The sequence below is a fragment of the Haliotis rufescens genome, unplaced genomic scaffold, assembly GCF_023055435.1.
Source record: "Haliotis rufescens isolate VD_foot unplaced genomic scaffold, xgHalRufe1.0.p SCAF_6, whole genome shotgun sequence".
NCBI classification, from domain to species: domain Eukaryota; kingdom Metazoa; phylum Mollusca; class Gastropoda; order Lepetellida; family Haliotidae; genus Haliotis; species Haliotis rufescens.
The window spans coordinates 1,607,487-1,634,746 of NW_025964334.1; the positions used below are offsets into that span (position 1 = coordinate 1,607,487).

At 41.9% G+C, this 27,260-nt stretch overlaps 2 protein-coding genes across 5 annotated transcripts in view; both read right to left on the bottom strand.

Moving 5' to 3' along the window:
• Positions 1-1,972: 1,972 nt before the first annotated feature.
• LOC124116855 (26S proteasome non-ATPase regulatory subunit 10-like) lies at positions 1,973-6,780 on the bottom strand. Of its 2 annotated transcripts, none has more exons than XM_048386322.1 (4): positions 5,144-6,780; positions 4,361-4,448; positions 2,966-3,468; positions 1,973-2,764 (listed from the first exon to the last, which is right to left on the bottom strand). In XM_048386322.1, the coding sequence occupies exons 1-4, from the start codon at positions 5,417-5,419 to the stop codon at positions 2,648-2,650; spliced, it is 984 nt and encodes a 327-aa protein (XP_048242279.1). In that variant the 5' UTR covers positions 5,420-6,780; the 3' UTR covers positions 1,973-2,647. The 2 variants fall into 2 exon arrangements, with proteins under 2 accessions (XP_048242279.1, XP_046334384.1); XM_046478428.2 differs by having other exon boundaries at positions 1,973-2,154; positions 2,648-3,468; positions 5,144-6,778.
• A 2,665-nt stretch (positions 6,781-9,445) lies between these two features.
• Positions 9,446-27,260, bottom strand: part of LOC124149752 (transient receptor potential cation channel subfamily A member 1 homolog) — a 55,423-nt gene continuing 37,608 nt past the window's right edge. For all 3 annotated transcript variants that reach the window (XM_048385831.1, XM_048385830.1, XM_048385829.1), the window contains 9 exons: positions 26,142-26,245; positions 24,612-24,781; positions 23,997-24,114; positions 20,900-21,034; positions 16,519-16,719; positions 15,983-16,183; positions 15,164-15,232; positions 13,631-13,804; positions 9,446-10,796 (listed from right to left, as the gene is read on the bottom strand). In XM_048385831.1, coding sequence (XP_048241788.1) covers positions 10,683-10,796; positions 13,631-13,804; positions 15,164-15,232; positions 15,983-16,183; positions 16,519-16,719; positions 20,900-21,034; positions 23,997-24,114; positions 24,612-24,781; positions 26,142-26,245 — 1,286 coding nt within the window. In that variant the 3' untranslated portion in view covers positions 9,446-10,682. The remainder of the gene's footprint in view (positions 10,797-13,630; positions 13,805-15,163; positions 15,233-15,982; positions 16,184-16,518; positions 16,720-20,899; positions 21,035-23,996; positions 24,115-24,611; positions 24,782-26,141; positions 26,246-27,260) is intronic.

Here is a 27,260-nt window from a genome sequence, read left to right on the forward strand (position 1 = left end):
AATCTTAAAACCGGACTTACACTAGAATCAATCCTAAATCCACAAAATAAATTAGAAAAATTCAAAGCCCAATTGCGTGGATCGATGCTCATGATATTAATCACTGGATTGTCTGGTCCAGACTCCATTATTTACAGACCGCCGTCATATAGCTGGAATAGTGCGGCGTTAAACAACAAGCCAACCAGTCGAGAGACTGAACCAAGTCGTTCTACAGTTTGAGATGTCACCACATCTTAAGCTTGTATCGATCTTGAGAAGTTAAGTAAATCGCTTGTGTATAAAATCCTTCTCATGTCATTTCTTCCCAGAAGGCAGCCGACCAACACCACACATTAACAGTATCTTTAGAAATTTTGTCACAACTGAACAACCTTTGTCAGCCCAAACGAAAAACTACAACTGAAAAATATGTTCATTTGTAAGGTTATCTTTATATTTGATATCGTAATTAGTTTTGGTGAGCGTTGAGTTGAGAACAATACTTAAAGAAACTATGAATCACAAAAACCTGGACAAAAAGGCAATGTATCTGTTTCATCTTCCTAATGTTACAGTGCAAACCATTTCAATGCCTTCATTTAAATCTTCATTCATCTAAACTTCCTAAATGTTTCAATATGATTCCAAAGTCACCGAAATTTTATATCCCCTTTGTGACCCGTGAAGATTCCGGGGTAGAATAGGTCTTCAGCAACCCTTGCTTGCCGTAAAAGGTGACTCTGCTTGTCGTAAAAGGCGACTAACGGGATCGGGTGGTCAGGCTCGCTGACTTGGTTGATGCATGTCATCGATCCCAATTGCCAGGATCGATGCTCATGATATTAATCACTGGCATGGATTGTCTGGTCCAGACTCGATAATTTACAGACCGTCGTCATATAGCTGGAATATTGCTGCTGAGTGCGGCGGTAAACAACAAAGCAACCAACCAACTATCCCCTTTGTACACAACTACGAATCACATAAACCTGGGCAAAACGGAAAAGTATCTATTTCATCATCATAAGACAGTAAACGGCCCAAAGTGAATGAGTTACTACGACTGTCATTACTGATCCAGCTTTTCCATGGTATCTGGACGCACGCACGAAGACGGTGTTAGCGTTGGGCGTCTCAACGTGCGTGATTCCCGTGCACCCTTTCGAGTTGAGTGGATTGGTTCAACTGTGTCATATGGCCCTGTGACGCAGGGGTAGCATTATGCAGATGGCTGTTTCAATGAATGCTCGTTCCACCCGTGACGAACAGGTCTGGTTGTTGATGAAATATAGTGATAGCTAAATAGACAGATTTTTTATTCATGCACCGATTGTCTTTAAATGTAATATCCAGTTATGTATGACTGTTTAATAATCTCATACCAACTTTGACTGGAGTAGGTCCTATAGTTTTTTTCAGATATTGTAGTAAACGTCGGTACCTTAATTTACCTTCCAGACTATACAAGGACTGGTTACTAGGGACAAACTCAGTGAACAGACTAAATCAGTCAGACAAACCAAAACATTTGCTATCAGCTTTTGCGTTAACTGTTGTTTGCAACGTAGAGTGTTATGGTGACGGAATGCGCATTTTCCTTTGTTTGAGAGGAAATCACGTGAGCTTGTGATTTCTTTTTAACTGTATTGCATTATCAAAAGACGTGTGTTAATCTGGTTATTTTACCTTAACTTATTTAACTTTCTGTTATTTCAATGTTATTAAAACTTGTTGACTATATATGAACTAGGTAGGGACTGAAGGATTGTAGTTCAAGATCGTCCGCTCCACATTAGATCAAACACAACACACAAAGCACAAAGCAAACGCCGTCAATGAGCTGACCACTCTGAGAAGGCCGATAAATAGATTCTCATCACCTTTATCAAATGGGTAGGTACATATGTTGGTTGTTTTTAAATTCCATTTTTAGTTCGATTTCCCAACTACTCTAAAGTAAGACCACAATTGTACTAAATGTAACAGAGTATAAGAAATTCCATATTTGTAAAATTTAATTTCAAGTTTTCAGGATGGGTTACTATACAAGTAATCCGTAACTGATAATAGCTCTATACAATTCAGTATCGGGAACGACAGTTGGATGTACATATGCTGATGTCCGCTCGGATGTCCAGGCATTGTAGCCCCCCCATCATCAGACAGCATCCCCTGCATTGCATGTAAATCTGTTGCATTTCCAAGCGCTCGGAGCAAGTATTCATGTACTGGGCAACTGGCGCCTAGGAGCCAGTTTCTTCTTATGCGACACGCAATAGAACTATAGCTATATGACGAATGTATATCTTCTTACAGAGAGTGACAGGTATTTATTACTCCCAAGATTATAATTATCAGCATTTAACACCAGCTCGCCGGAACTCTAATTTAGAGGTTACAGGGTGCTCTGATTGGTAAACTAATACTTTTGTGTTTCTAGTTTACTTTTCCAAATGTTTATGTCTGACAATTAAAGAAGAATGTTATTATGATATGTTATAGTTCTCTTCTTATCATATCATTTAATCAACAATCTTTCTACCTCATCGAGCAATGCAGCATTTATTTAAAATGAGAGAGTAACCAAATGTAATTTTGACGTATTTCATTTCTCATTAAACATGAAGAAATCATCTAACCTTAATCATGACCACAAACATCTCACCTACTGCGCGTGAGCGCCACGGGACACAAGAAGATCAAGCACGTCAAGCCGTTTCAAGGATTTCACTATCGTGACTGCATTCTGTCCTTTGTTGTTCCTGGCGTCTACGTCCACCATGTCCTGTGAGAGGACATACTTCACCATCTCCACATTGGTTTTCTGACAGGCTAAGTGAAGGATGTTATTACCGTGTTTATCCACTAGTGTCACATCAGCTCCTTTATGCACGAGTAGCTCTACCACCCCTTTATATCCGAACCTAGCTGCCCTCATCACCGGTGTCCTCTCGTACCATCCTCTATCGTTAATACCCACCATGTCCTGTGAGAGGACATACTTCACCATCTCCACATTGTTTTTCTGACAGGCTAAGTGAAGGATGTTATCACCGTGTTTATCCACTAGTGTCACATCAGCTCCTTTATGCACGAGTAGCTCTACCACCTCTTTATATCCCTTCTCAGCTGCCCTCATCACCGATGTCCTCTCGAACCATCCTCTATCGTTAATACCCACCATATCCTGTGAGAGGACATACTTCAACGCCTCCAAATCTCTTTGCAAGCAAACCATGTGAAGGATGTTATTACCGTTGTTATCCACGAGTGACACATCAGCTCCGTTACTCACGAGTAACAATACCACCTCTCTAAATTCCTTTACTGCTGCCGTCATCACCGGTGTTCTACCATTCTTCCTGCAGTTAATGTCCGCCTGACCCACTGACAAGATGCGTCGCACAGCTGATAGGTCCCCGGATAAGCAGGCAGAGTGGAGTTTTGCGTCTGCTGGTTGGAGACGCGGTGAGGCAGTCGGTGTTGCTGTAACACAATGCTGACTCTATACATCAAGATGAACAATATTTACATACAACAGTCTATGTATCTATGTAAGTCTACTGGCCAATTACACACCTTCACATTGTCTGTATGTAAACCCTGGTAAGCTAATAACCAAGAAGAGGCTGAGGTTATGAAATTGTTGCTCTGCTGTTTGTCTCTACAAGTGAGATCAAGACAAAGTGGTCACTACCCAGGTCGGGATTGTTTGTTAACTGATGTGCCATGTCGGCGATATTTGAAACTTTAATTGAACATGCCATGTCGGCAGAATGTGTACTTAGTACAACAAATGAAGTACAATTGATTATGTGAAACATTCAATGGAACCGTTTGGGATATGAATGAATATTTCAGTATGAAGTAAGACTTTATAATTGTGTTCTTTGGTGCTTGCTCTTGATGTTTGTGAAAATCTGATGTTTAACTACACTGCCAGAATAAAATTATTTTAAAATGTTGTGTGATCTCTCCTTGTTGTGCATGGAGACTGTAAACTAGTATCAATATCATATCATGGCGAGACAGTGAATGTCTTTGCTATGTCGTCACCTCCACACAGTATCTCGTAGCCACAATATATCATACTTGGATGATATATTTCAGACTATAAACCCCACACCCCTCACCCTACCACGGTCTGTAGAATACAAAACGCGACACGTAAATGCAGTCTGAACTCTTTAATGGCATTTTTAAGATTACGAATGTAGTAGCAAAGTTAAAAGGATAATACAAAAAACCAGAAGCATGCCCTATAAAGAATCCCAGTATCCATATTCATCTTTAAAAAATCATTTCAAACCCAGCAGGAGAATTGGTGAAATTATAGAAACAAGATTAAGGCGTATACTTCTCTGCTTGAGACATATACCTTGCACACGGACAGCCTTTCCCGATCCAATCTCCAGACTTGGACGAGTCAGATTGCAGACCTTTGCTGTACAGTGTTTGCTTGAGACCTTGTGACAGCAATAAAAAGGAACTTGTGAGACTCTTATTTGCATATAATGTAAACGACCATGACACTTCACTAGTCAGCTGATGATATATTGGTTGAATTTGTTGTTCAATTTTATTTGATTATTTAAGGACACGATGCAAAGGACCTTTTAACTATGTCAGAGATAACGCTTTTTTCAGGGAATTGCCATTTGCAGAAGTCATATGCTGACTTTCAAAGACCTTGGGTTTCTGCAATTCATAATCCCCTAAATGTAGCTTTCCTTTTACATTTGTTTATGAATAAATTAAGCATGTGTATTCAGCTTCATCATAAATGAGGTCATAACACACGCATGTTTTTAGAATCCATCATTGCTTTTCACGAGTCAGCTGATGATACATTGGTCGATAATGCTCCATACTATATCGAAGGAGTCTGTTTCAACAGATGGTCGAGACAAGTTATTCAATGGTGTTTTCGCCATACATTATCTTAAATGAAGTATCTTGTCTTAAATGAAGAAATATGTATTCAAAGTCATTTTGGTAAAGGACAATTTCTTCTGATAACATATTATCTTATAAAACTCCCACCCAAAAGTTGTTATTCCATACATTTGAACTGAGGTGCACACAATGTAGTTCCTGTGCTTCAAGGTAAGATAATCACACCGGGACAGACCTACACACGCTTGACATAAACATAACTTACACTGGGCTGATTCGTAGATCCGCCGATCTTCTCAGTCTTCTTTGATTCACCAGTTGATTGATGACAGGAGGCAAAAATTAAGGAATTTTTCATACATCTAACTTTGCACAACTTGATGTCAACATTCCTTAATGTGACAGATCTGTTCTTCATTTCCCCTGATATCTGCAGTCCACAAGTCTTTGTATGGCATGTGGAAAGCCCAAACATGAGGTAAACAGTTGCTGTTAATGCCAGCTGCAGAATGCAACAGTTACTTGAACACACCAGCAGCATCTTGAAGAGTTAACAGAGGAGTGAAAGATCCACTAATTGGTTAGACGACTACCTGAACCAAAGTCTGTAGACTGCAATGCATCAGTTAAGAGATCATTACCCCTGTAGACTATACCTCCATTAACTATTTACTGACTGAACACTATTCTTTATATTGCTTCCGTTGTAAAGGTCCTACATAAATAAATCATAACTTCACAAAGTTTTCTGAAAGCCAAAGAGATTCGAAAAATATATACTGTGCAAGAAGGAAACGCAAAAGTGATTGTAGATGTATATTTTATATAGCATGTGGATACTGAACAAAGAGAGTGACAGTTTTTTTAAAACATATTTTTCATTTTTTTGTGTGAACATAGCATCAAATTTGAAAATGTCCTCAACATGTCTACAATAAAACTTTTTGAAAACTTTGTCTGAGCGTATGACGCTCTTTGAAATGTTGGTAGAAAGAGCATGCTCTATTGTATCTTAAAAGTTAAATGTAAAATCCCTAAGGCTGGAGCTGTTGGAATATTGCTCGACATGAAGGGAAAGTTGAAGTCATCCCTCCAGTCACACAGTCCTGTGGAGAATGTTTTGTCACTAGAAGTTGACTTGGAATACAACTTTGACCGCTTCAAGAATCCAACTATTCGGAAATAACATTTGATACTTTATTACCTGCTGTTGTCTTAGAGTACATATCACGAATTATATTCAGCATGTTGCCTTTAATATCTTGTTAAGCTAACACAAACCATAAACGATCTTTATTGATGGTATCAATAACTTTTTAAAGTCTTCGAATAAACAATAAAGTCTACCCCTAGATCTGGATAAATACTTCTGAATTGGTGATTGTAGTGTAAAGATATAATCAGCCGTAGAAAAGCCACTACGAAATCCAGCTTGACACGCAGGGTTTGTGTTTAACAAATCTACGAAAGGTTAAAGTCTTATTTACAACACACGTAAATATTTTACCGTATATGCCCATTACAGAAATTCCTCTATAGGTATTCACATAATTTGTATTGCCTTTCTTTTGAAGTGGGAAAATTATACTTTCAGATCAATGTAATGGAAAATCCCCAGAATTAAAAATACTATCAAAATGAACCATGAGTATGGTAGAAATACATCATCTCCATGTTTCCACATTTCTGGAGGAATTCCATCAGGTCCAGCGGCTTTACCACATTCTAAAGAGGACAGTGCTTCAACTATTTCTCCTTTTAATATCTCTCTATTTAGAGCATTATGAGGATCAGACCCGTGAAGATTCCGGGGTAGAATAGGTCTTCAGCAACCCATACTTGCCGTAAAATGTGACTATGCTTGTCGTAAAAGGCGACTAACGGGAACGTGTGGTCAGGCTCGCTGACTTGGTTGATGCATGTCATCTATTCCAATTGCGTGGATCGATGCTCATGATATCAATCACTGGATTGTCTGGTCCAGACTCGATTATTTACAGACCGCCGTCATAAAGCTGGAATATTGCTGAGTGCGGCGTTAAACAACAAACCAACCAACCATTATTAGGATTATTAGTGAATGAGTTGATATTTGACATCACATCGGCGGTAACTCAGCCGTATAGGGACATCGTGGTTAGAAACTACACCGAAACGTTGCTCCTAATTGTAATAAAGAAGTTGTTCATCCATAAATCTTATCCTTACTAACTTACTGGATCTTTTATAGATTGCATATCATTCAGATTCTAAATAAAAACATCACTATCATAATCATCATAAAGTATATATAATCCATATATTAAAATCGCCTGCTAGTATAGAGTCATCATCACTGAACAGCGTCAGTAGTTTAAGAAGACATGACACGATGGAGTCAATACCCTTAATACCGGGCTTGTCAGATTTAACGGGAGATAAAAAAGCGTGGACATAAACAGATCCAAGCAACCGAAAAAGTTAGCGTCTAAACATCAATGCTATCATTGAAGGATACATTTACATATTTCTTCCTGTGTAAACACATTTCTGATCAACAATGAGACTCCATCTCTATTGCTGTACACACGATGATATACATACACTGGGTAATCTGGAAAACACTGCTCAATGTTATCTTATGAACAATTACTCCATTTTTCAGTAATTCCAAAAATATCTATCGAATCACTAAATTCAATACATTTCCTATTTGGTATATTGTTACCTGAGCCATGTACATTCCATGTCATGACTGTCCTCACAACCTCTGACGACCCGTGAAGATTCCGGGGTAGAATAGGTCTTCAGCAACCCATGCTTGCCGTAAATTTACAAGATATTACAGAGAAGCATGCATTTCACTGCCCAAGAATGGGTATAAAAACATGTGCGTTAACGGGATTCCATATGTATTGTTGAGCATCGTGCTGACAACAACCACTCAGAAAAACAACAAAATTACGAAATTATTCAACATAACGAAATGCCACGCCTGTCCGAAAATGAGCGTCTGCGAGCCATTGGTATATTTGAAGCAGGATCGAGTCAACGTCATGTTGCAAGACAATTTAACGTCCACAGGAACACCATTTGGTGTTTATGGCAACGTCGGCAACAGACGAATGCAGTCAGAGATCATCCTCGGAGTGGCAGGCCACGCGTAACCAATAATCGACAAGACAACTGGATTCGAACAACACACCTACGAAATCGATTCCAGCCAGCAACAGTAACTGCATGAAGCATTCCTGGCCTTCGACGAATATCTTCACAAACCGTACGTCGCCGCCTAAGATGTGCAGGTATTGTCACCAGAAGACCCGCCAGACGTCCCATTTTGACAGGAAACCACCGTCAAGCACGTCTACAGTGGTGCAGACAGCGTCTACGCTGGACTGCCATGCAGTGGGGATACGTTCTATTCACTGACGAGTCTCGTTTTCACCTCAGCCACAGCGATGGACGGATTCAAGTGTACCGACGTCGAGGTGAACGTTACGTCAATCATTGTGTCATGGAAGAAGATCGGTTCGGGGGAGGCAGCGTTATGGTATGGGGTGGGATTACAGCTAGACAGAGGACCCGTTTGAAAGTGGTAGAGGGAAATTTCAATAGACAGCGCTACCGCGACGAGATCATCGGACCTGTTGTTCTATCATGGCCAAGGCATTACCTTTCAATATGACACCGCCCGGCCTCATATTCCTCGACTTGTTCAGGATTCCCTTCAACAAAACAACGCGAATGTCATCGCTTGACCGGCTCGCTCCCCTGATCTCTCACCAATCGAGCACATGTGGGATGAGATGGATCGGCGCCTTCGACGTCAACCACGTGTTCCACAGACACTCCAGGAACTTGCTCCAGCAGATATTGACAGATATCCCACAGGACTTTGTGCGACGCCTTGTCCATTCCATGAGACGTGATGTGTTACTTGGACACACACGCTATTGATTAGTAAATTGACATTTTGGCATGTTCATGTTTTTCTTATGAAATCACTCATTCTGAAGTCAGTATGGCAAATTGAATCATTTGAACACTTACAGGAGTCTTTTATCTGTTGCAAACCGAAATTGTTTCAGATTTGGTATAAAACATAACTTTGCATTACATCTTATTCAATGTCACAGGAACTTTTGTTTTTTAGTATAGAATGTAGACCAATGTCGATTCCATTTGCTCACTTGGATGTACTTTTGCTGGAGAGTTGAAAAACACACTTTTCTCAGATATTCTCGATGTTAGTGCATGTTGGCTCGTTGGAAAGCTCTCCAAATTCTAAGACATTTGATACCAAATCCGACACACCCATAAGTAGTCGTTAGCGAGATACAAACGTTTGAAGGTGTCCAAATTGACGTCAGAGGTCTCTGGACACCATGCTTGATAGCCAAGGTCACCCTTTCAGTGTTTACAAAAGATTTCAAGGGATTTGGTAACTGCGAAGTGCTTCAAAACATCTGCACATTTACGCCCAAAACGAAAATTGGCACGTTTCTCAAACACACAAAGTAGACCAATGTCGTTTCCGTTTGCTCACTTGGATATACGTTTGCCGGAGAGGTAAAAAACACTTTTCTAAAATATTAAGCGATTTTATTAAGCATCATGGCTCGTTTGAAAGCTCTCCTAATTCTAAGACGTAGTCGTTAGGGAAATACAACCGTTTGAATGTGTCCAAATTGACGTCAGAGGCCTCTGTGAGGAAGCGACCACATGCGCATGCGGGACACCATGATGGTTATTTAAACATAGCTGGATAGCCAATCTAACCCTTTCAATGTTTACAAACGATTTCAAAACATTTGGTCACTGCAAAGTGCTTCAAAAGACCTGCACATTTTAGACAACAACGAAAATTGGCACGTTTCTCAAAACACCCAATTTAGACCCATGCCAGAGGCATTTTGTTAGGATGCTACCGGACGCACATGCGCGACACCATGGTGGTTATTTTAACATAGCTGGATAGCAAATGTAACCCTTTCAAGACTGTAAAAACCAAATCCCACACTCCTTTGCGTCACAAAGTGATTATTCCAACAAGAGAAATTAACATACACATTTTTGTTGATATAGAACACCTGCTAGAGAACTTACACCCTAATCATTCCACCCTTTATTTTTCTATGTATGCCTCAATGAACATGAATAACAGGAGTTTAACGTTGCGTTCAAGACCATCGCACTTATATACCGACGTAATGCACTCGTATATTGCTACTTGTGCTGGTTCGAACTTATGCCGGTTTGATAGTGTTATCCCAATGAGATACCATGCTGCAGTTTAACCTGAATAATCCACTCAGACACCGTATACTGACTACGAGCCAACAGTCATTGTTTCCCCCCGTTAATGTAGAGTGCCAGGCAGGGTAACAACAAGTACCATCTTCAAATATATTTTGGTATGGGGTGGGCACGGGATCGGACTGACGACGCCATATCCATTAAACAAAGGAGGCGGTGTTAATCAGCATTCAATAAAAAACATTATTAACAAAACCTTGCTTAAACTAACTACATTAAATGTTACAAAATGACTTATATCAGCACAACAGTTTTCATTTTACACAGCTGCTTTACCTAGCAGTGAGTGAGTGAGTGAGTGAGTGAGTGAGTGAGTGTGTGAGTGAGTAAGTGAGTGAGTTACAATTGAACGCCCCTTTGGCATTATTTCAGCCATGTAGCGACGACTTTACATAGAAGGCATCGTAGGTATTACTTCTTGGAAAAGAAAATATCCGTAAGATTACACTTCTTTAATACAATATTTAGTATAAACTATGACACTCCTAGTTCCTGTTCGTCTCCATTTAGCCGGGTTTTTCATGGTCACAGTGTTTCAGCAGTGTCAACACGTCTCTGTTCAGCGTCACAATCAGCCTCTCCAGCCGCCTCTGTTGCTGGGCAACGTCATCAATAGATACCTGAAACATAATCAGATGATGATTACCCCAAACAAACCAGGAGAAAAAACATCACCTAGTCTATAATGTAGAATGTAGAAAGTAGGCATTGTAAACGACAACACTTATGACAGAACGGATTCAATGTACAACACTATATGCAAACACGTGTAGGATATCACTGTACAGCACTACACACGTGTAGGATATCACTGAACATCACTACACACGTTTGGGATATCACTGAACATCACTACACACGTTTGGGATATCACTGAACATCACTACACACGTGTAGGATATCATAGTACAGCACTACACATGGGGAGGATATCACTGTACAGCACTACACACGGTTAGGATGTCACAGTACAGCACTACACACGGGTAGTATATCATTGTACAGCACTACACATTGGTAGGATATCATAGTACAGCACTACACATGGGGAGGATATCACTGTACAGCACTACACACGGTAAGGATATCACAGTACAGCACTACACACGGGTAGTATATCATTGTACAGCACTACACATTGGTAGGATATCATAGTACAGCACTACACATGGGTAGGATATCACTGTACAGCACTACATATGGGGAGGATATCATTGTAGATCACTACACACGGTTAGGATATCACTGTACAGCATTACACACGGGTAGGATATCCCTGTACAACACTACACATGGGGAGGATATCATTGTAGATCACTACACACGGTTAGGATATCACTGTACAGCATTACACACGGGTAGGATATCCCTGTACAACACTACACATTGGTAGGATATCATAGTACAGCACTACACATGGGGAGGATATCACTGTACAGCACTACACACGTGTAGGATATTACAGTACAACACTAAACACGGGTAGGATATCACGGTACAGGACGACACACGGGTAGGATATCACTGTACAGCACTACACACAGGTAGGATATCCCCGTACAGCACTACATATGGGGAGGATATCATTGTAGATCACTACACACGGTTAGGATATCACTGTACAGCATTACACACGGGTAGGATATCCCTGTACAACACTACACATTGGTAGGATGTCATAGTACAGCACTACACATGGGGAGGATATCACTGACATCACTACACACGGTTAGGATGTCACAGTACAGCACTACACACGGGTAGTATATCATTGTACAGCACTACACATTGGTAGGATATCATAGTACAGCACTACACATGGGTAGTATATCATTGTACAGCACTACACACAGGTAGGATACCAGTGTACACGTCTTACGTGTAGGATATCACTGCACAGTACTACAAACTGTCTGGATATCACTGTACAGCTCTACACACGGACAGGATATCACTGTACAGCACTACATAAGGACAGGATATCGCTGTGCAGCACAACACACGGACAGGATATCACTGTACTGCACTAAACACATGTAGGAAATCACTGTACAGCACTACACACATGTAGGATATCACTGTACAGCACTACACACATGTAGGATATCACTGTACAGCACTACGTACATGTAGGATATCACTGTACTGCACTAAACACATGTAGGAAATCACTGTACAGCACTACACACATGTAGGATATCACTGTACAGCACTACACACATGTAGGATATCACTGTACAGCACTACACACATATAGGATATCACTGTACAGCACTACACACATGTAGGAAATCACTGTACAGCACTACACACATGTAGGAAATCACTGTACAGCACTACACACATATAGGATATCACTGTACAGCACTACACACATGTAGGATATCACTGTACAACACTACACACATGTAGGATATCACTGTACAGCACTACACACATATAGGATATCACTGTACAGCACTACACACATGTAGGATATCACTGTACAGCACTACACACATATAGGATATCACTGTACAGCACTACACACATGTAGGATATCACTGTACAGCACTACACACATGTAGGATATCACTGTACAGCACTACACACATGTAGGATATCACTGTACAGCACTACACACATATAGGATATCACTGTACAGCACTACACACATATAGGATATCACTGTACAGCACTACACACATATAGGATATCACTGTACAGCACTACACACATATAGGATATCACTGTACAGCACTACACACATGTAGGATATCACTGTACAGCACTACACACATGTAGGATATCACTGTACAGCACTACACACATATAGGATATCACTGTACAGCACTACACACATATAGGATATCACTGTACAGCACTACACACATATAGGATATCACTGTACAGCACTACACACATGTAGGATATCACTGTACAGCACTACACACATATAGGATATCACTGTACAGCACTACACACATATAGGATATCACTGTACAGCACTACACACATATAGGATATCACTGTACAGCACTACACACATATAGGATATCACTGTACAGCACTACACACATGTAGGATATCGCTGTACAGCACTACACACATGTAGGATATCACTGTACAGCACTACACACATGTAGGATATCACTGTACAGCACTACACACATGTAGGATATCACTGTACAGCACTACACACATGTAGGAAATCACTGTACAGCACTACACACATATAGGATATCACTGTACAGCACTACACACTGATAGGATATCACTTTATAGCACTGCACACGAGTTTGATACCACAGTACAGCACTACATGTACACTCGGGTAGGATATCACTGAGTAGTGCTACAAACATGGAAACTTATCACCTTACAGCACTACGGGTAGGGTCCCCCCCCCCCCCCCCCACACACACACACACACACGCACACGCGCACGCACACGCACACGCACACACTCACTCACCAACACCGTGTTCTCCTCCTTCTCAATACGCTGGTTCCACCACCATATCGAACAGCCCATAAACTTTTTCCATAGCCACGGCATCTTCTTCTTCTTTTGCGCATTTCTCTTTCTGTATAACAGTTCTCTTAGCGAGTTCCATAGAACCTTCTCCACATCCAGTACTAGTTCAATCTTTTAGAAAAAGCACATCTTGTATTAAACTGGGGCAACAAACAAGTGTGCTTTGCCGCACTCAGCAATATTCCAGCTATATGACGACAGTCTGTAAATAATCGGCAGTGATTGACATCATGAACATCGATCCACGCAATTGAGATCGATGACATGCATCAAACACATCTAAAATATTCTAAACTACAAATATATTGGAGTTCTCTTTTCGGAGACATTGACATGATCACATGATATTGTAAATGCTTCACTTGAAGTCAAAGAAAAGCAATATATAGCATTATTAAGTCACTGTATAAAGCCTTTCCTATTGTATATTGTGTTTATTACTCTTTCATGCTCCGGCTAACCCAATTCTGCTATATGGGGCTTGAGTTGGGGTGTTTCTGCGTGTAAACGCCTGTTACAAGTGAAGAATTCCACCTCATATCCTATTTCAATAGGAGAATGCACTTTATATTCCTACCTACAATCGTGTTTAAAGTAGTGGTGCAGTATTCTCTAGAATGCCTGAAAGAAGATACGTGAAAAGGTGTTGTCATATTATGTTTCATGCAGCACAAAATAGTAAAAGTAATAGGGCTTCAAAGGTTAAGAATATTCTCTTTTATGCAGGATTTGGCTATAACGGGAGCAATAATTTGTACTTAATACTTCAGCTTTTTTTCTCAGAGTTTGGATTTCGTGCGAAGGAAAATACGGACAAGAGTGGCACGATGCGCCCCTACAGGCACCAAAACCAATAGTTACACCATTTATATTATAAAATATCCTTTGTGATGAAGGGATGAGTGTTTCAAAATTTAGAGTAGCCCTGGCTGCTTTTAGATGTTGTTCCCTCCAATTAAAACTAGAAGATATATTTGGCAGCCAAGAGAGCCGCGAGTGTATAAGTTATTTAACTGTAACACTATTGACGATGAGGTCTACTTTGTACACTTGTACACTTTGCAGTGCTTTTGATGCCACAAAGCAAAACTTATTTTGAAATATGTATGTTTTGTACCCATCTCGTTGTCAATGTAATAAGCTGAAGGGTTCCTCCGACCCATTTACGTATCTTATGCAGTGTGAGTGAGTTGGGTTTAACGCCGCTTTTAACAATATTTCAGTTATATCACGGCGTCGTATCTCATGCAATACTTAAGAGACAATGTAAACTGAATTAACATAACATGTATAACCCTCTCTCCAGTGTGACATTTTTTCACCCCACATGTGATATGGGCCTATAGCCTCCTCACATTTCTTGAATGAACTTTTTACACTTCGGGCTTTCGTTCCACCCCATGCTGACACAATGTGATATTACTGAAATCTCATGCAAGGCAGCTTTAAACCCATCTGTCGATTCCTTACATGCATAGCTGTCTGCTTGAAGGCTGCTCGTAGAAGCGTCCCCTTGATGTCATCCACAGCCAAACCGACCTGGTGAATGGAAAGGCTTGAAAGTGTGTACCTTGACAACTGGCACAACCTGAATGAATTCCGATGCCCCAAACTTCGCTTTCGCTCAAAACCCAAAAGGTATTTTCCTGTACCTTATACTCACCAAAACAAAACTGTGTTGTGTCACTGGCTATGGTGACATGTTATTTCTCATATTCTCATACTAACATGTCGGCAGTAAACTATCAGACAGGTATGACTGTTCTCATGCCCCATGCATATACTTTATACAACCAAGTATAATTGTTATTGTGCCCCATGCATATACTTTATACAACCAAGTATAATTGTTCTTGTGCCCCATGCATATACTTTATACAACCAAGTATAATTGTTATTGTGCCCCATGCATATACATTACACATCCACGAATAATTGTTCTCATATCCTTGCGTATACATTATACAACCAAGTATAATTGTTATTGTGTCCTTGCATATACATTATACAACGAAGTATAATTGTTATTGTGTCCCTTGCATATTCATTATACAACCAAGTATAATTGTTATTGTGCCCCTTGCATATACATTATACAACCAAGTATAATTGTTCTTGTGTCACATGTATATTCATTATACAACCAAGTATAATTGTTCTTGTGTCACATGTATATTCATTATACAACCAAGTATACTTGTTCTGGTTTACCATGCATATACATTATACAACCAAGTATAATTGTTCTTGTGTCCCTTGCATATTCAACAAGAAATCAATATGACGTACCAGTAAGTTCATGAGGACAATTGACGCCAGCGTAATGAAGATGGAGAAGAGGACGGATGTTGCTGGTGGGTACAGCAGGTTGGTGGTGTCTGTTGCTGTGGTGTCATTGAGACCAGCGTTGAAGATGTCATTATAGTCCATCTCCCCCACGAACATAACGGCTGTTTTCAGGATGGAGTTGGCCACGTCTCTAAATGGCACCTATTCACGGATAATGGTCGGGATTGTATTGTGTATTTTGGAGTATGTATTCAATAAGTTTTAGACATAAAACATATTTATTGTATATCTCCAGTTGTGATGTTTGAACAGCATCGACAAAAATAATGTGACACAGTTTATCTATTCATGGGTTTTATTTAAATATTTTACAGGGGATATATTTTCTTGAAAATATGACTTGATCTCATTTCGGCCAAACTAAGGTACTATCCTACTTACTTCCATATGTGATCTACGATGCATCGGATCATTATTGCTTCGTTCGAGTTGCTAAATGGGACTTCCATTGAGAACAAGGGGAAGCTATTGTTTACCTGGTTTTGTAAAAGTGTGTGGAATCCGAGGGCGAAGGCGAGTAGGAGTGAGAAGAACACCAGAAACACCTTGAGAAACGTCCAACAGACGAGCTGGAACATGACGACATACAAGCCTAGGGACGTGAAGGCCTTGAGGTATAGCACCAGGTCAATCCAGGAGAAGAAGAGGGCGAAAGCGCCCAGAGACCACTGCCAGTCCTGTAGAGAAGCACATTGGTAACTGCAAGGTTTGTCCTAAGATATAACAATGTAACACACCTTCCGCCAACAATAATACCAGTTCATGTGACTCGCGGTCCCGCTCCTCAATAATGTTTCTTATTTCAGTATATTGCATGTTAAGGAACTCACACTCAAGCTCACACTCACTCTCACAATCCCACTCACACTCACACCCACTCTCACTCTCACACTCACACTCACAATCCCACTCACTCTCACAATCCCACTCACACTCACACTCTCACTCACACTCACACTCACACTCACTCTCACTCTCAAACTCACACTCACTCTCACAATCCCACTCACACTCACACTCACACTCACAATCCCACTCACTCTCACAATCCCACTCACACTCACACTCACACTCACAATCCCACTCACACTCACACTCACTCTCACAATCCCACTCACTCTCACTCTCACACTCACACTCACTCTCACACTCACTCTCACAATCCCACTCACACTCACACTCACTCTCACTCTCACACTCACACTCACACTCACACTCACTCTCACACTCACTCTCACACTCACATTCACTCTCACTCTCAAAATCCCACTCACACTCACTCTCACAATCCCACTCACACTCACACTCACTCTCACAATCCCACTCACTCTCACTCTCACACTCACACTCACTCTCACACTCACTCTCACAATCCCACTCACACTCACACTCACTCTCACTCTCACACTCACTCTCACACTCACTCTCACACTCACTCTCACAATCCCACTCACACTCACACTCACTCTCACAATCCCACTCACTCTCACTCTCACACTCACACTCACTCTCACACTCACTCTCACAATCCCACTCACACACACTCTCACTCTCACACTCACTCTCACACTCACTCTCACACTCACTCTCACAATCCCACTCACACTCACACTCACTCTCACTCTCACACTCACACTCACACTCACTCTCACTCTCAAAATCCCACTCACACTCACTCTCACAATCCCACTCACACTCACACTCACTCTCACAATCCCACTCACACTCACACTCACACTCACACTCACACTCACACTCACTCTCACTCTCAAAATCCCACTCACACTCACTCTCACAATCCCACTCACTCTCACAATCCCACTCACACTCACTCTCACAATCCCACTCACTCTCACACTCACTCTCACTCTCACACACTCTCACTCTCACACTCACACTCACTCTCACTCACACTCACTCTCACTCTCACTCTCACACTCACACTCACACTCACTCTCACTCTCACACTCACACTCACTCTCACTCACACTCACTCTCACTCTCACACTCACACTCACTCTCACACTCACTCTCACTCTCACTCACACTCACACTCACTCTCACTCTCACTCTCACACTCACACTCACTCTCAGAATCCCACTCACACTCACACTCACACTCACAATCCCACTCACTCTCACAATCCCACTCACACTCACACTCACACTCACAATCCCACTCACACTCACACTCACAATCCCACTCACTCTCACAATCCCACTCACACTCACACTCACTCTCACAATCCCACTCACACTCACACTCACACTCACACTCACGCTCACTCTCACTCTCACACTCACTCTCACAATCCCACTCACACTCACTCTCACAATCCAACTCACACTCACACTCACACTCACACTCACTCTCACAATCCCACTCACACTCACACTCACTCTCACAATCCCACTCACTCTCACTCTCACTCTCACAATCACACTCACACTCACACTCACACTCACATTTACTTTCACACTCACACTCACTCTCACAATCACTCTCACACTCACACTCACTCTCACAATCCCACTCACACTCACACTCACTCTCACAATCACACTCACACTCACACTCACACTCACATTTACTTTCACACTCACACTCACTCTCACAATCCCACTCACACTCACAATCCAACTCACTCTTACAATCCCACTCACACTCACACTCACTCTCACACTCACTCTCACAATCCCACTCACACTCACACTCACACTCACACTCACTGTCACAATCCCACTCACACTCACACTCACTCTCACACTCACTCTCACAATCCCACTCACACTCACACTCACACTCACTCTCACAATCCCACTCACACTCACTCTCACAATCCCACTCACTCTCACAATCCCACTCACACTCACACTCACTCTCACTCTCACACTCACTCTCACACTCACTCTCACTCTCACACTCACACTCAAGCTCACACTCACTCTCACAATCCCACTCACTCTCACACTCACACTCACTCTCACTCTCACTCTCACTCTCACACTCACTCTCACTCTCACTCTCACACTCACACTCACTCTCACTCTCACTCTCACTCTCACACTCACACTCACTCTCACTCTCACTCTCACTCTCACTCTCACACTCACTCTCACAATCCCACTCACACTCACTCTCACACTCACTCTCACACTCACTCTCACTCTCACTCTCACACTCAAGCTCACCCCACTCTCACTCTCACTCTCACACTCACACTCACTCTCACTCTCACAATCACTCTCACACTCACACCCACTCTCACTCTCACTCTCACTCTCACACTCACTCTCACTCTCACTCTCACACTCACACTCACTCTCACTCTCACTCTCACTCTCACACTCACACTCACTCTCACTCTCACTCTCACTCTCACACTCACTCTCACAATCCCACTCACACTCACTCTCACACTCACTCTCACACTCACTCTCACTCTCACTCTCACACTCAAGCTCACCCCACTCTCACTCTCACTCTCACACTCACACTCACTCTCACTCTCACAATCACTCTCACACTCACACCCACTCTCACACTCACACTCACACTCACACTCACTCTCACTCTCACTCTCACTCTCACACTCACACTCACTCTCACTCTCACTCTCACACTCACACTCACTCCCACTCTCACTCTCACACTCACACTCACTCTCACTCTCACACTCACACTCACTCTCACACTCACACTCACACTCACTCCCACTCTCACTCTCACACTCACTCTCACAATCCCACTCACACTCACTCTCACACTCACACTTACACTCACACTCACTCTCACTCTCACTCTCACACTCAAGCTCACTCTCACTCTCACTCTCACACTCACACTCACTCTCACACTCACACTCACACTCACACTCACTCTCACTCTCACACTCACACTCACTCTCACACTCACTCTCACACTCACACTCACTCTCACACTCACTCTCACTCTCACACTCAAGCTCACTCTCACACTCACTCTCACACTCACACTCACACACACACTCACACTCACTCTCACACTCACACTCACACTCACTCTCACACTCACTATCACACTCACACTCACACTCACACTCACTCTCACACTCACTATCACACTCACACTCACACTCACACTCACTCTCACTCTCACTCTCACACTCACTCTCACACTCACTCTCACTCTCACACTCACACTCACTCTCACACTCACTCTCACACTCACTCTCACACTCACTCTCACTCACACTCACTCTCACACTCACACTCACTCTCACAATCACACTCACTCTCACACGTACTCTCACACTCACTCTCACACTCACTCTCACACTCACTCTCACACTCACTCTCACTCTCACACTCACTCTCACAATCCCACTCACACTCACTCTCACACTCACACTCACACTCACACTCACTCTCACACTAACACTCACTCTCACACTCACACTCACACTCACACTCACACTCACTCTCACTCTCACTCTCACTCTCACACTCACTCTCACTCCCACTCTCGGAACCGAAACATCATGTTCCATTCTTGAATATTGACACTTGAATATTGTAATTAATTAAGCATAAACACGTATGTAATGCAATGTAAACAGTTAAATGGGAAAACTGTGAAAAGGCGACTGATGCTCGTTTGCCAGATGCATTACATACACTTGGCTAGCATCGACCCTATCTGGCTATACCAATTCAGTACAGGTGCTGCTTGAGAGCTGTCTACAAGAAGATAAATGTTAAACCAAAGTGTCCATACGAGCGGCCAAAAAAAAGTTATTCATTGAAAAGAATTGCCCTTAAACAGACATTTCAATAACATTGTGCAGTGTAGAGATGTTGTTAATGCTGCGGCCTCACCTGTCGGTAGCCTGTGGTTACGGTGCACTCACTGAACTCCAACAGAAGGAGAAACGTGAAGATGTAGGCGACCCACTCAACGTAACTCTCCAGATTACTCAAGTAGGCTGTCCGCATGTTGAGCATCTGGACTATCTGCAAATACACGCATACCGATCGACACTCTTTCCTCTATTTCTATCACTATTTGTTATTTCATGTGAACAATTGACTTACCTTTGCATGCTTCCTTTCTATCAGTCACACAACTTGCTTCCTTTCCATCAGTCACTTAACGTTGCTTCCTTTCTATCAGTCACACAACGTTGCTTCCCTTCTATCAGTCACACAACGTTGTTTCCTTTCTATCAGTCACACAACTTGCTTCCTTTCTATCAGTCACACAACGTTGCTTCCTTTCTATCAGTCACACAGCTTTGTTTCCTTTCTTTCAGTCACACAACTTGCTTCCTTTCTATCAGTCACATAACGTGCTTCCTTTCCATCAGTCACACAACTTGCTTCATTTCTATCAGTCACACAACTTGCTTCCTTTCTATCAGTCACACAACGTTGTTTCCTTTCTATCAGTCACTTAACGTTGCTTCCTTTCTATCAGTTACACAACTTGCTTCCTTTCCATCAGTCACACAACGTTGCTTCCTTTCTATCAGTCACACAACGTTGTTTCCTTTCCATCAGTCACACAACGTTGCTTCCCTTCTATCAGTCACACATTGTTGCTTCATTTCTATCAGTCACACAACGTTGTTTCCTTTCTATCAGTCACACAACGTTGCTTCCTTTCTATCAGTCACACAACTTTGCTTCCTTTCTATCAGTCACACAACGTTGCTTCCTTTCTATCAGTCACACAACGTTGTTTCCTTTCTATCAGTCACACAACCTTGCTTCCTTTCTATCAGTCACTTAACGTTGCTTCCTTTCTATCAGTCACACAACGTTGCTTCCCTTCTATCAGTCACACAACGTTGTTTCCTTTCTATCAGTCACACAACTTGCTTCCTTTCTATCAGTCACAAAACGTTGCTTCCTTTCTATCAGTCACACAGCTTTGTTTCCTTTCTTTCAGTCACACAACTTGCTTCCTTTCTATCAGTCACATAACGTGCTTCCTTTCCATCAGTCACACAACTTGCTTCCTTTCTATCAGTCACACAACTTGCTTCCTTTCTATCAGTCACACAACGTTGTTTCCTTTCTATCAGTCACTTAACGTTGCTTCCTTTCTATCAGTCACACAACGTTGCTTCCTTTGTATCAGTCACACAACGTTGCTTCCTTTCTATCAGCCACACAACTTGCTTCCTTCCTATCAGTCACACAACGTCGCTTCCTTTCTATCAGTCACACAACGTTGCTTCCTTTCCATCAGTCACACAACGTTGCTTCCTTTCTATCAGTCACACAACGTTGTTTCCTTTCTATCAGTCACACAACGTTGCTTCCTTTCTATCAGTCACACAACGTTGCTTCCTGTCTATCAGTCACACAACGTTGCTTCCTTTCTATCAGTCACAGAACGTTGCTTCCTTTCTATCAGTCACACAACCTTGCTTCCTTTCTATCAGTCACAAAACGTTGCTTCCTTTCCATCAGTAACACAACGTTGCTTCCTTTCTATCAGTCACACAACTTGCTTCCTTTCTATCAGTCACACAACGTTGCTTCCTTTCTATCAGTCACACAACGTTGCTTCCTTTCTATCAGTCACACAACGTTGCTCCCTTTCTATCAGTCACACAACGTTGCTTCCTTTCTATCAGTCACACAACGTTGTTTCCTTTCTATCAGTCACACAACGTTGCTTCCTTTCTATCAGTCACACAACGTTGCTTCCTGTCTATCAGTCACACAACGTTGCTTCCTTTCTATCAGTCACAGAACGTTGCTTCCTTTCTATCAGTCACACAACCTTGCTTCCTTTCTATCAGTCACAAAACGTTGCTTCCTTTCTAGCAGTGACATAACTTTGCTTCCTTTCTATCAGTCACACAACTTTGCTTCCTTTCTATCAGTCACACAACGTTGCTTCCTTTCTATCAGTCACATAACTTGCTTCCTTTCTATCAGCCACACAACTTGCTTACTTTCTATCAGTCACACAACGTTGCTTCCTTTGTATCAGTCACACAACGTTGCTTCCTTTCTATCAGCCACACAACTTGCTTCCTTTCTCTCAGTCACACAACGTTGTTTCCTTTGTATCAGTCACACAACGTTGCTTCCTTTCTATCAGCCACACAACTTGCTTCCTTTCTATCAGTCACACAACGTTGTTTCCTTTCTATGAGTCACACAACTTGCTTCCTTTCTATGAGTCACACAACGTTGCTTCCTTTCTATCAGTCACACAACGTTGTTTCCTTTCTATCAGTCACACAACGTTGCTTCCTTTCTATCAGTCACACAACGTTGCTTCCTTTCTATCAGTCACACAACGTTGCTTCTTTTCTATCAGTCACACAACGTTGCTTCCTTTCTATCAGTCACACAACGTTGCAGCAGCAGACATGCAAGTCGTTTCGGAAGGACTGTTGACGCAGACATGTGAGAGAAGGATAGACTATGCTATAGATAGGGAATGCATCATGAAGGAGGTACATGGTCTATTAAGTAGGGCGGGCTGACAGTAAAGACTGATAATGAAAAAACAAGAGAAGGCGGGACTGAAGGCGAATTACAAAGATGAGCACAGCAAACCAGGCAGATACATAAGATTAAAATATTTATCAATGTGTTTTCTAGTGGAAGATTTTACGTGCACTTATCGGAGGTACGTGTCAATAATGGAAACCCAACTAGAACGTTTGAGGGCAACGGGTATCATAACTGATATGGTTGCGCCATGATATCTGTTTGGGCTGAAATTGACGTCTATACTTGTGGTGTGTAGACTGAGGTAGATATTCCATACTTGTGACGTAAAGTGTTTCAGTCAGGAACTAGCCCTTAGCTTTTTGATTGATAAGACAACGTCAGCCAAACAAAGCAAGTCTGCGAATCGGATGCTTGAATATTCCTTAAATTTAGGAAGATATTAGAAATTCAAAACCGCACAAGTGAAAACAATGTGATTCAGATTGCAGATATTCACCTCAAAGAATGCTCCTACGCCCATGACGACATACAAAAGGATTTTCTCTACAACAAGCCCGTAGCTGACCTCCTTGGAGCATGTGTTGTCGTTGATTGATGTGGATACCGCCTTGGTACTGAAGACGAAGTGAAGGTGCAGGATAAAATTAACTGTTCTCTCGAAATGAAAAGTACTGTCATGTACAACCTTAGTCTGCCACAAAATCACAGCCATCTACACTAACTATGTGGTGAGGCAGACATCCTCCAGGTGATCATGACGTTCTACATCACTATCTTCTCAACCAAAACCTAACGACAGCTACAGCCATATTTGTAGGATTACTAGAGGGTGTGAATATGGCTTTACGCTGCCTTTAGCAATATGCAAGCAACATCACGACAGAGAATACCAGATAAGGGCTTCACACGCAGGCGAAAGCCTGAACCACAAGGCTACCAAATTGTCCCAGAATAACTGGTAGTGTATGAGCCGGGGATTACCATTTTACCATTCTGTTTGAATCGTAGGAATTTGAATTACACTTAACATGAATGTACCTCCGTGAAGTTGTACACAATTTAAAATATAAATCCAATAAGAATGTACTGAATGTATTTGATGTGAGCTTACTAGCCGCGGGGATGAGTGGACTGGAGCATGTATCTCGTCAGCAGGATGACAAAGAAAAGATGAACGCCGAAGTTAGCCAGATAATAGTAGGCCCCAAAATGCCACCATTTCCTCTTGATGAGTTTGTTGACCAAAGGATGCTGCAGCAGCTCATCCCTGTTACACTCCACCTGTCATATAAATGTGTAGTATCACAGTATCTAGATACAGTTTGTTTATTTGTTGTTTAACGCCGCACTCAGCAATATTCCAGCTATATGACGGCGGTCTGTAAATAATCGAGTATGGACCAGATAATTCAGTGATTGACATCATGAGCATCGATCCACGCAATTGGGATCGACGACATGCATCACCAACTTAGCGAGTCTGACCACCCGATCCCGTTAGTTGCCTTTTACGACAAGCATAGTCGCCTTTTACGGCAAGCATGGGTTGCTGAAGACCTATTCTACCCCGGATCTTCACGGGTCGTCTCGATACAGAACTTCACATGTAGTGTCACGTGATCTAGATACAACGCTTCATGTGTGGTGTCTCATTGTCTAGATACAGCACTTCATGTGTAGTATCACAGTGTCTAGATACAACGCTTTATGTATAGCATCACAGTGTCTAGATACAGAACTTCACATGTTGTGTAACGTGATCTAGATACAACGCTTCACGTGTAGTGTCACATTGTCTAGATACAGCACTTCATGTGTAGTATCACAGTGTCTAGATACAACGCTTTATGTGTAGCATCACGGGGTCTAGATACAGAACTTCACATGTAGCATCACAGTGTCTAGATACAGAACTTCACATGTAGTGTCACAGTGTCAAGATACAGGACTTCTTGCATAGTGTCACAGTGTTTAGACACATCACTTCACCTCGTTGAAAGCTGCATTCGACCATTGTCAATACTACGTCGCATGTTCAGGTGAATTTTATTCAGGCTCTTGTCATACCGACATGTTTGAGTTTCAGGCAAATTAGTTGTACAGACGTACGTTCTTTGTGGGCAGGATACGCCGTCCTTTTCGCAAACACCTGGTATCATCCCTTTTTGATAGTGATTCATAAACACATGCTCATGATATAGTCGCAATCGTACAATCGACTCTGTTTTTATAGAGATTTCTTAAGTCTATGGAAAGGTTATTATAAGACATGTGTCATATACCAAAGTTCGTGTAATGATGTATAATATTCTGCTCAACTTGGGACATGAGAGGAGGAGACACTGGTGACCCAATCTATGATGCTACTATTTGCCATGCAGAGTTGCGTCCCCTAGGTGTGCCAGACGCCTATGATCAAGCGTTAGAAAACCCGGTTCGCCCTGTCAATGTATCTAGATTTGCCAGGACTTAGCCCGTGCTCATGGCATTCACAAAATTTGTAAACGCATCAGACCTGCATCATTTTGGATTTTCATCTTCTACCAAGCTGATGTGACGTGATATGGAATAAATACCATTAAATAGTGGCGTTAAACAAAACTGACTCACTCAAGAGAGGGAAATCTCCAAAAAGAATTACCATGATAGACAGTGGGTGGTTGTTTTTGATCACACTGGCCCTGTGGGTGTACGGAACTTTTCTCTTTTCGAGGTCAACCTCAGTGTGTTTCTTCTTCTTTCTATCTGAAAGAAAGAATCATAATGGTGCAGGATGTCTAAACATGTTTAACTACATTCACAGTACAACACTACATGTACATTGACTATATCTGTTATCTCGAAGAGGATACGTGCATTATTACCAATATGGATTCATTCAATAGGAATCAGACTTTTGATATTTTTCTTATACAAAAACCTTGTTTCCATTTGTGTTTAGATTCTGCAACCTGCAATATGTCGTGAATAGATATAAAATGATTGATACTGGGACGTTGTACATTTAACGTTGTTGTTGATATAAGCAGTTAAAGGTACGCCAATATTGATTGAGACACTGTTGCCGTGGCAGCACGTAGTGTGTCCGTAGTAACGCACAAGGGCTAGAGACCCGTCTGCACTCCACTTGACTCTCTTCTCCGTCAGTAACCATGGCAGCTTGGAATCAGGGGATTCGTATGCTTATAGAAATGTTCCCGTGATATACAGGCCTGTGTTTACATATATGTATCAAGATCACCCGACAGTGACTCAGTAGCCATTTTGACCTATAGTGTGTCCTTCTCATACGATCACTGAATGGAGTGGAACATCCGGTATTAATCTGTTACCATATTCCTATTTGACTGTCTGCGGTGAGACACGAGTGGCCCAGTCGTCAAAGCAGCCACACTCCTGCGTCCTTGTGGCGTTTAAGATCGTGATTGTCAGTTCGAATTCCAGAATTTCCCAGACAATGTTTCTTGGTTTTAGCATTATACCAGTGTATGTTGGTTGCATCGAAAAAAGCGACATATCCCTTTCCATATTCATAAGAAATCACTGCCCAAAACAGAGTCGAATGTACGATTCCGACCATAGCATGAGCATGTTTTAGAATCACCATGACTCGTGATGACACCAGGAGTTCATGAAAAGGTGAGACTGTCCTGCTCCACCGGTGGAACCCGTCACAAAAGTATACCAAGGGAAGTCAGATTTGGAAATGTCATTCACTTCACTACCATTAAAAAAACTTTCTGAAAGCTTAACTGAGCAA

Bases quoted from the DNA above. Each gene is read 5' to 3' on its own strand.
- LOC124116855 (XM_046478428.2), bottom strand. From the start codon at position 5,419: ATGCTGCTGGTGTGTTCAAGTAACTGTTGCATTCTGCAGCTGGCATTA. The intron at 4,449-5,143 runs GTAAGTTATGTT...TGCTGTCACAAG, and splicing joins GATCTACGAATCAGCCCAGT to GTCTCAAGCAAACACTGTAC. The intron at 3,469-4,360 runs GTATATGTCTCA...ATTGTGTTACAG, and splicing joins AAAGGCTGTCCGTGTGCAAG to CAACACCGACTGCCTCACCG.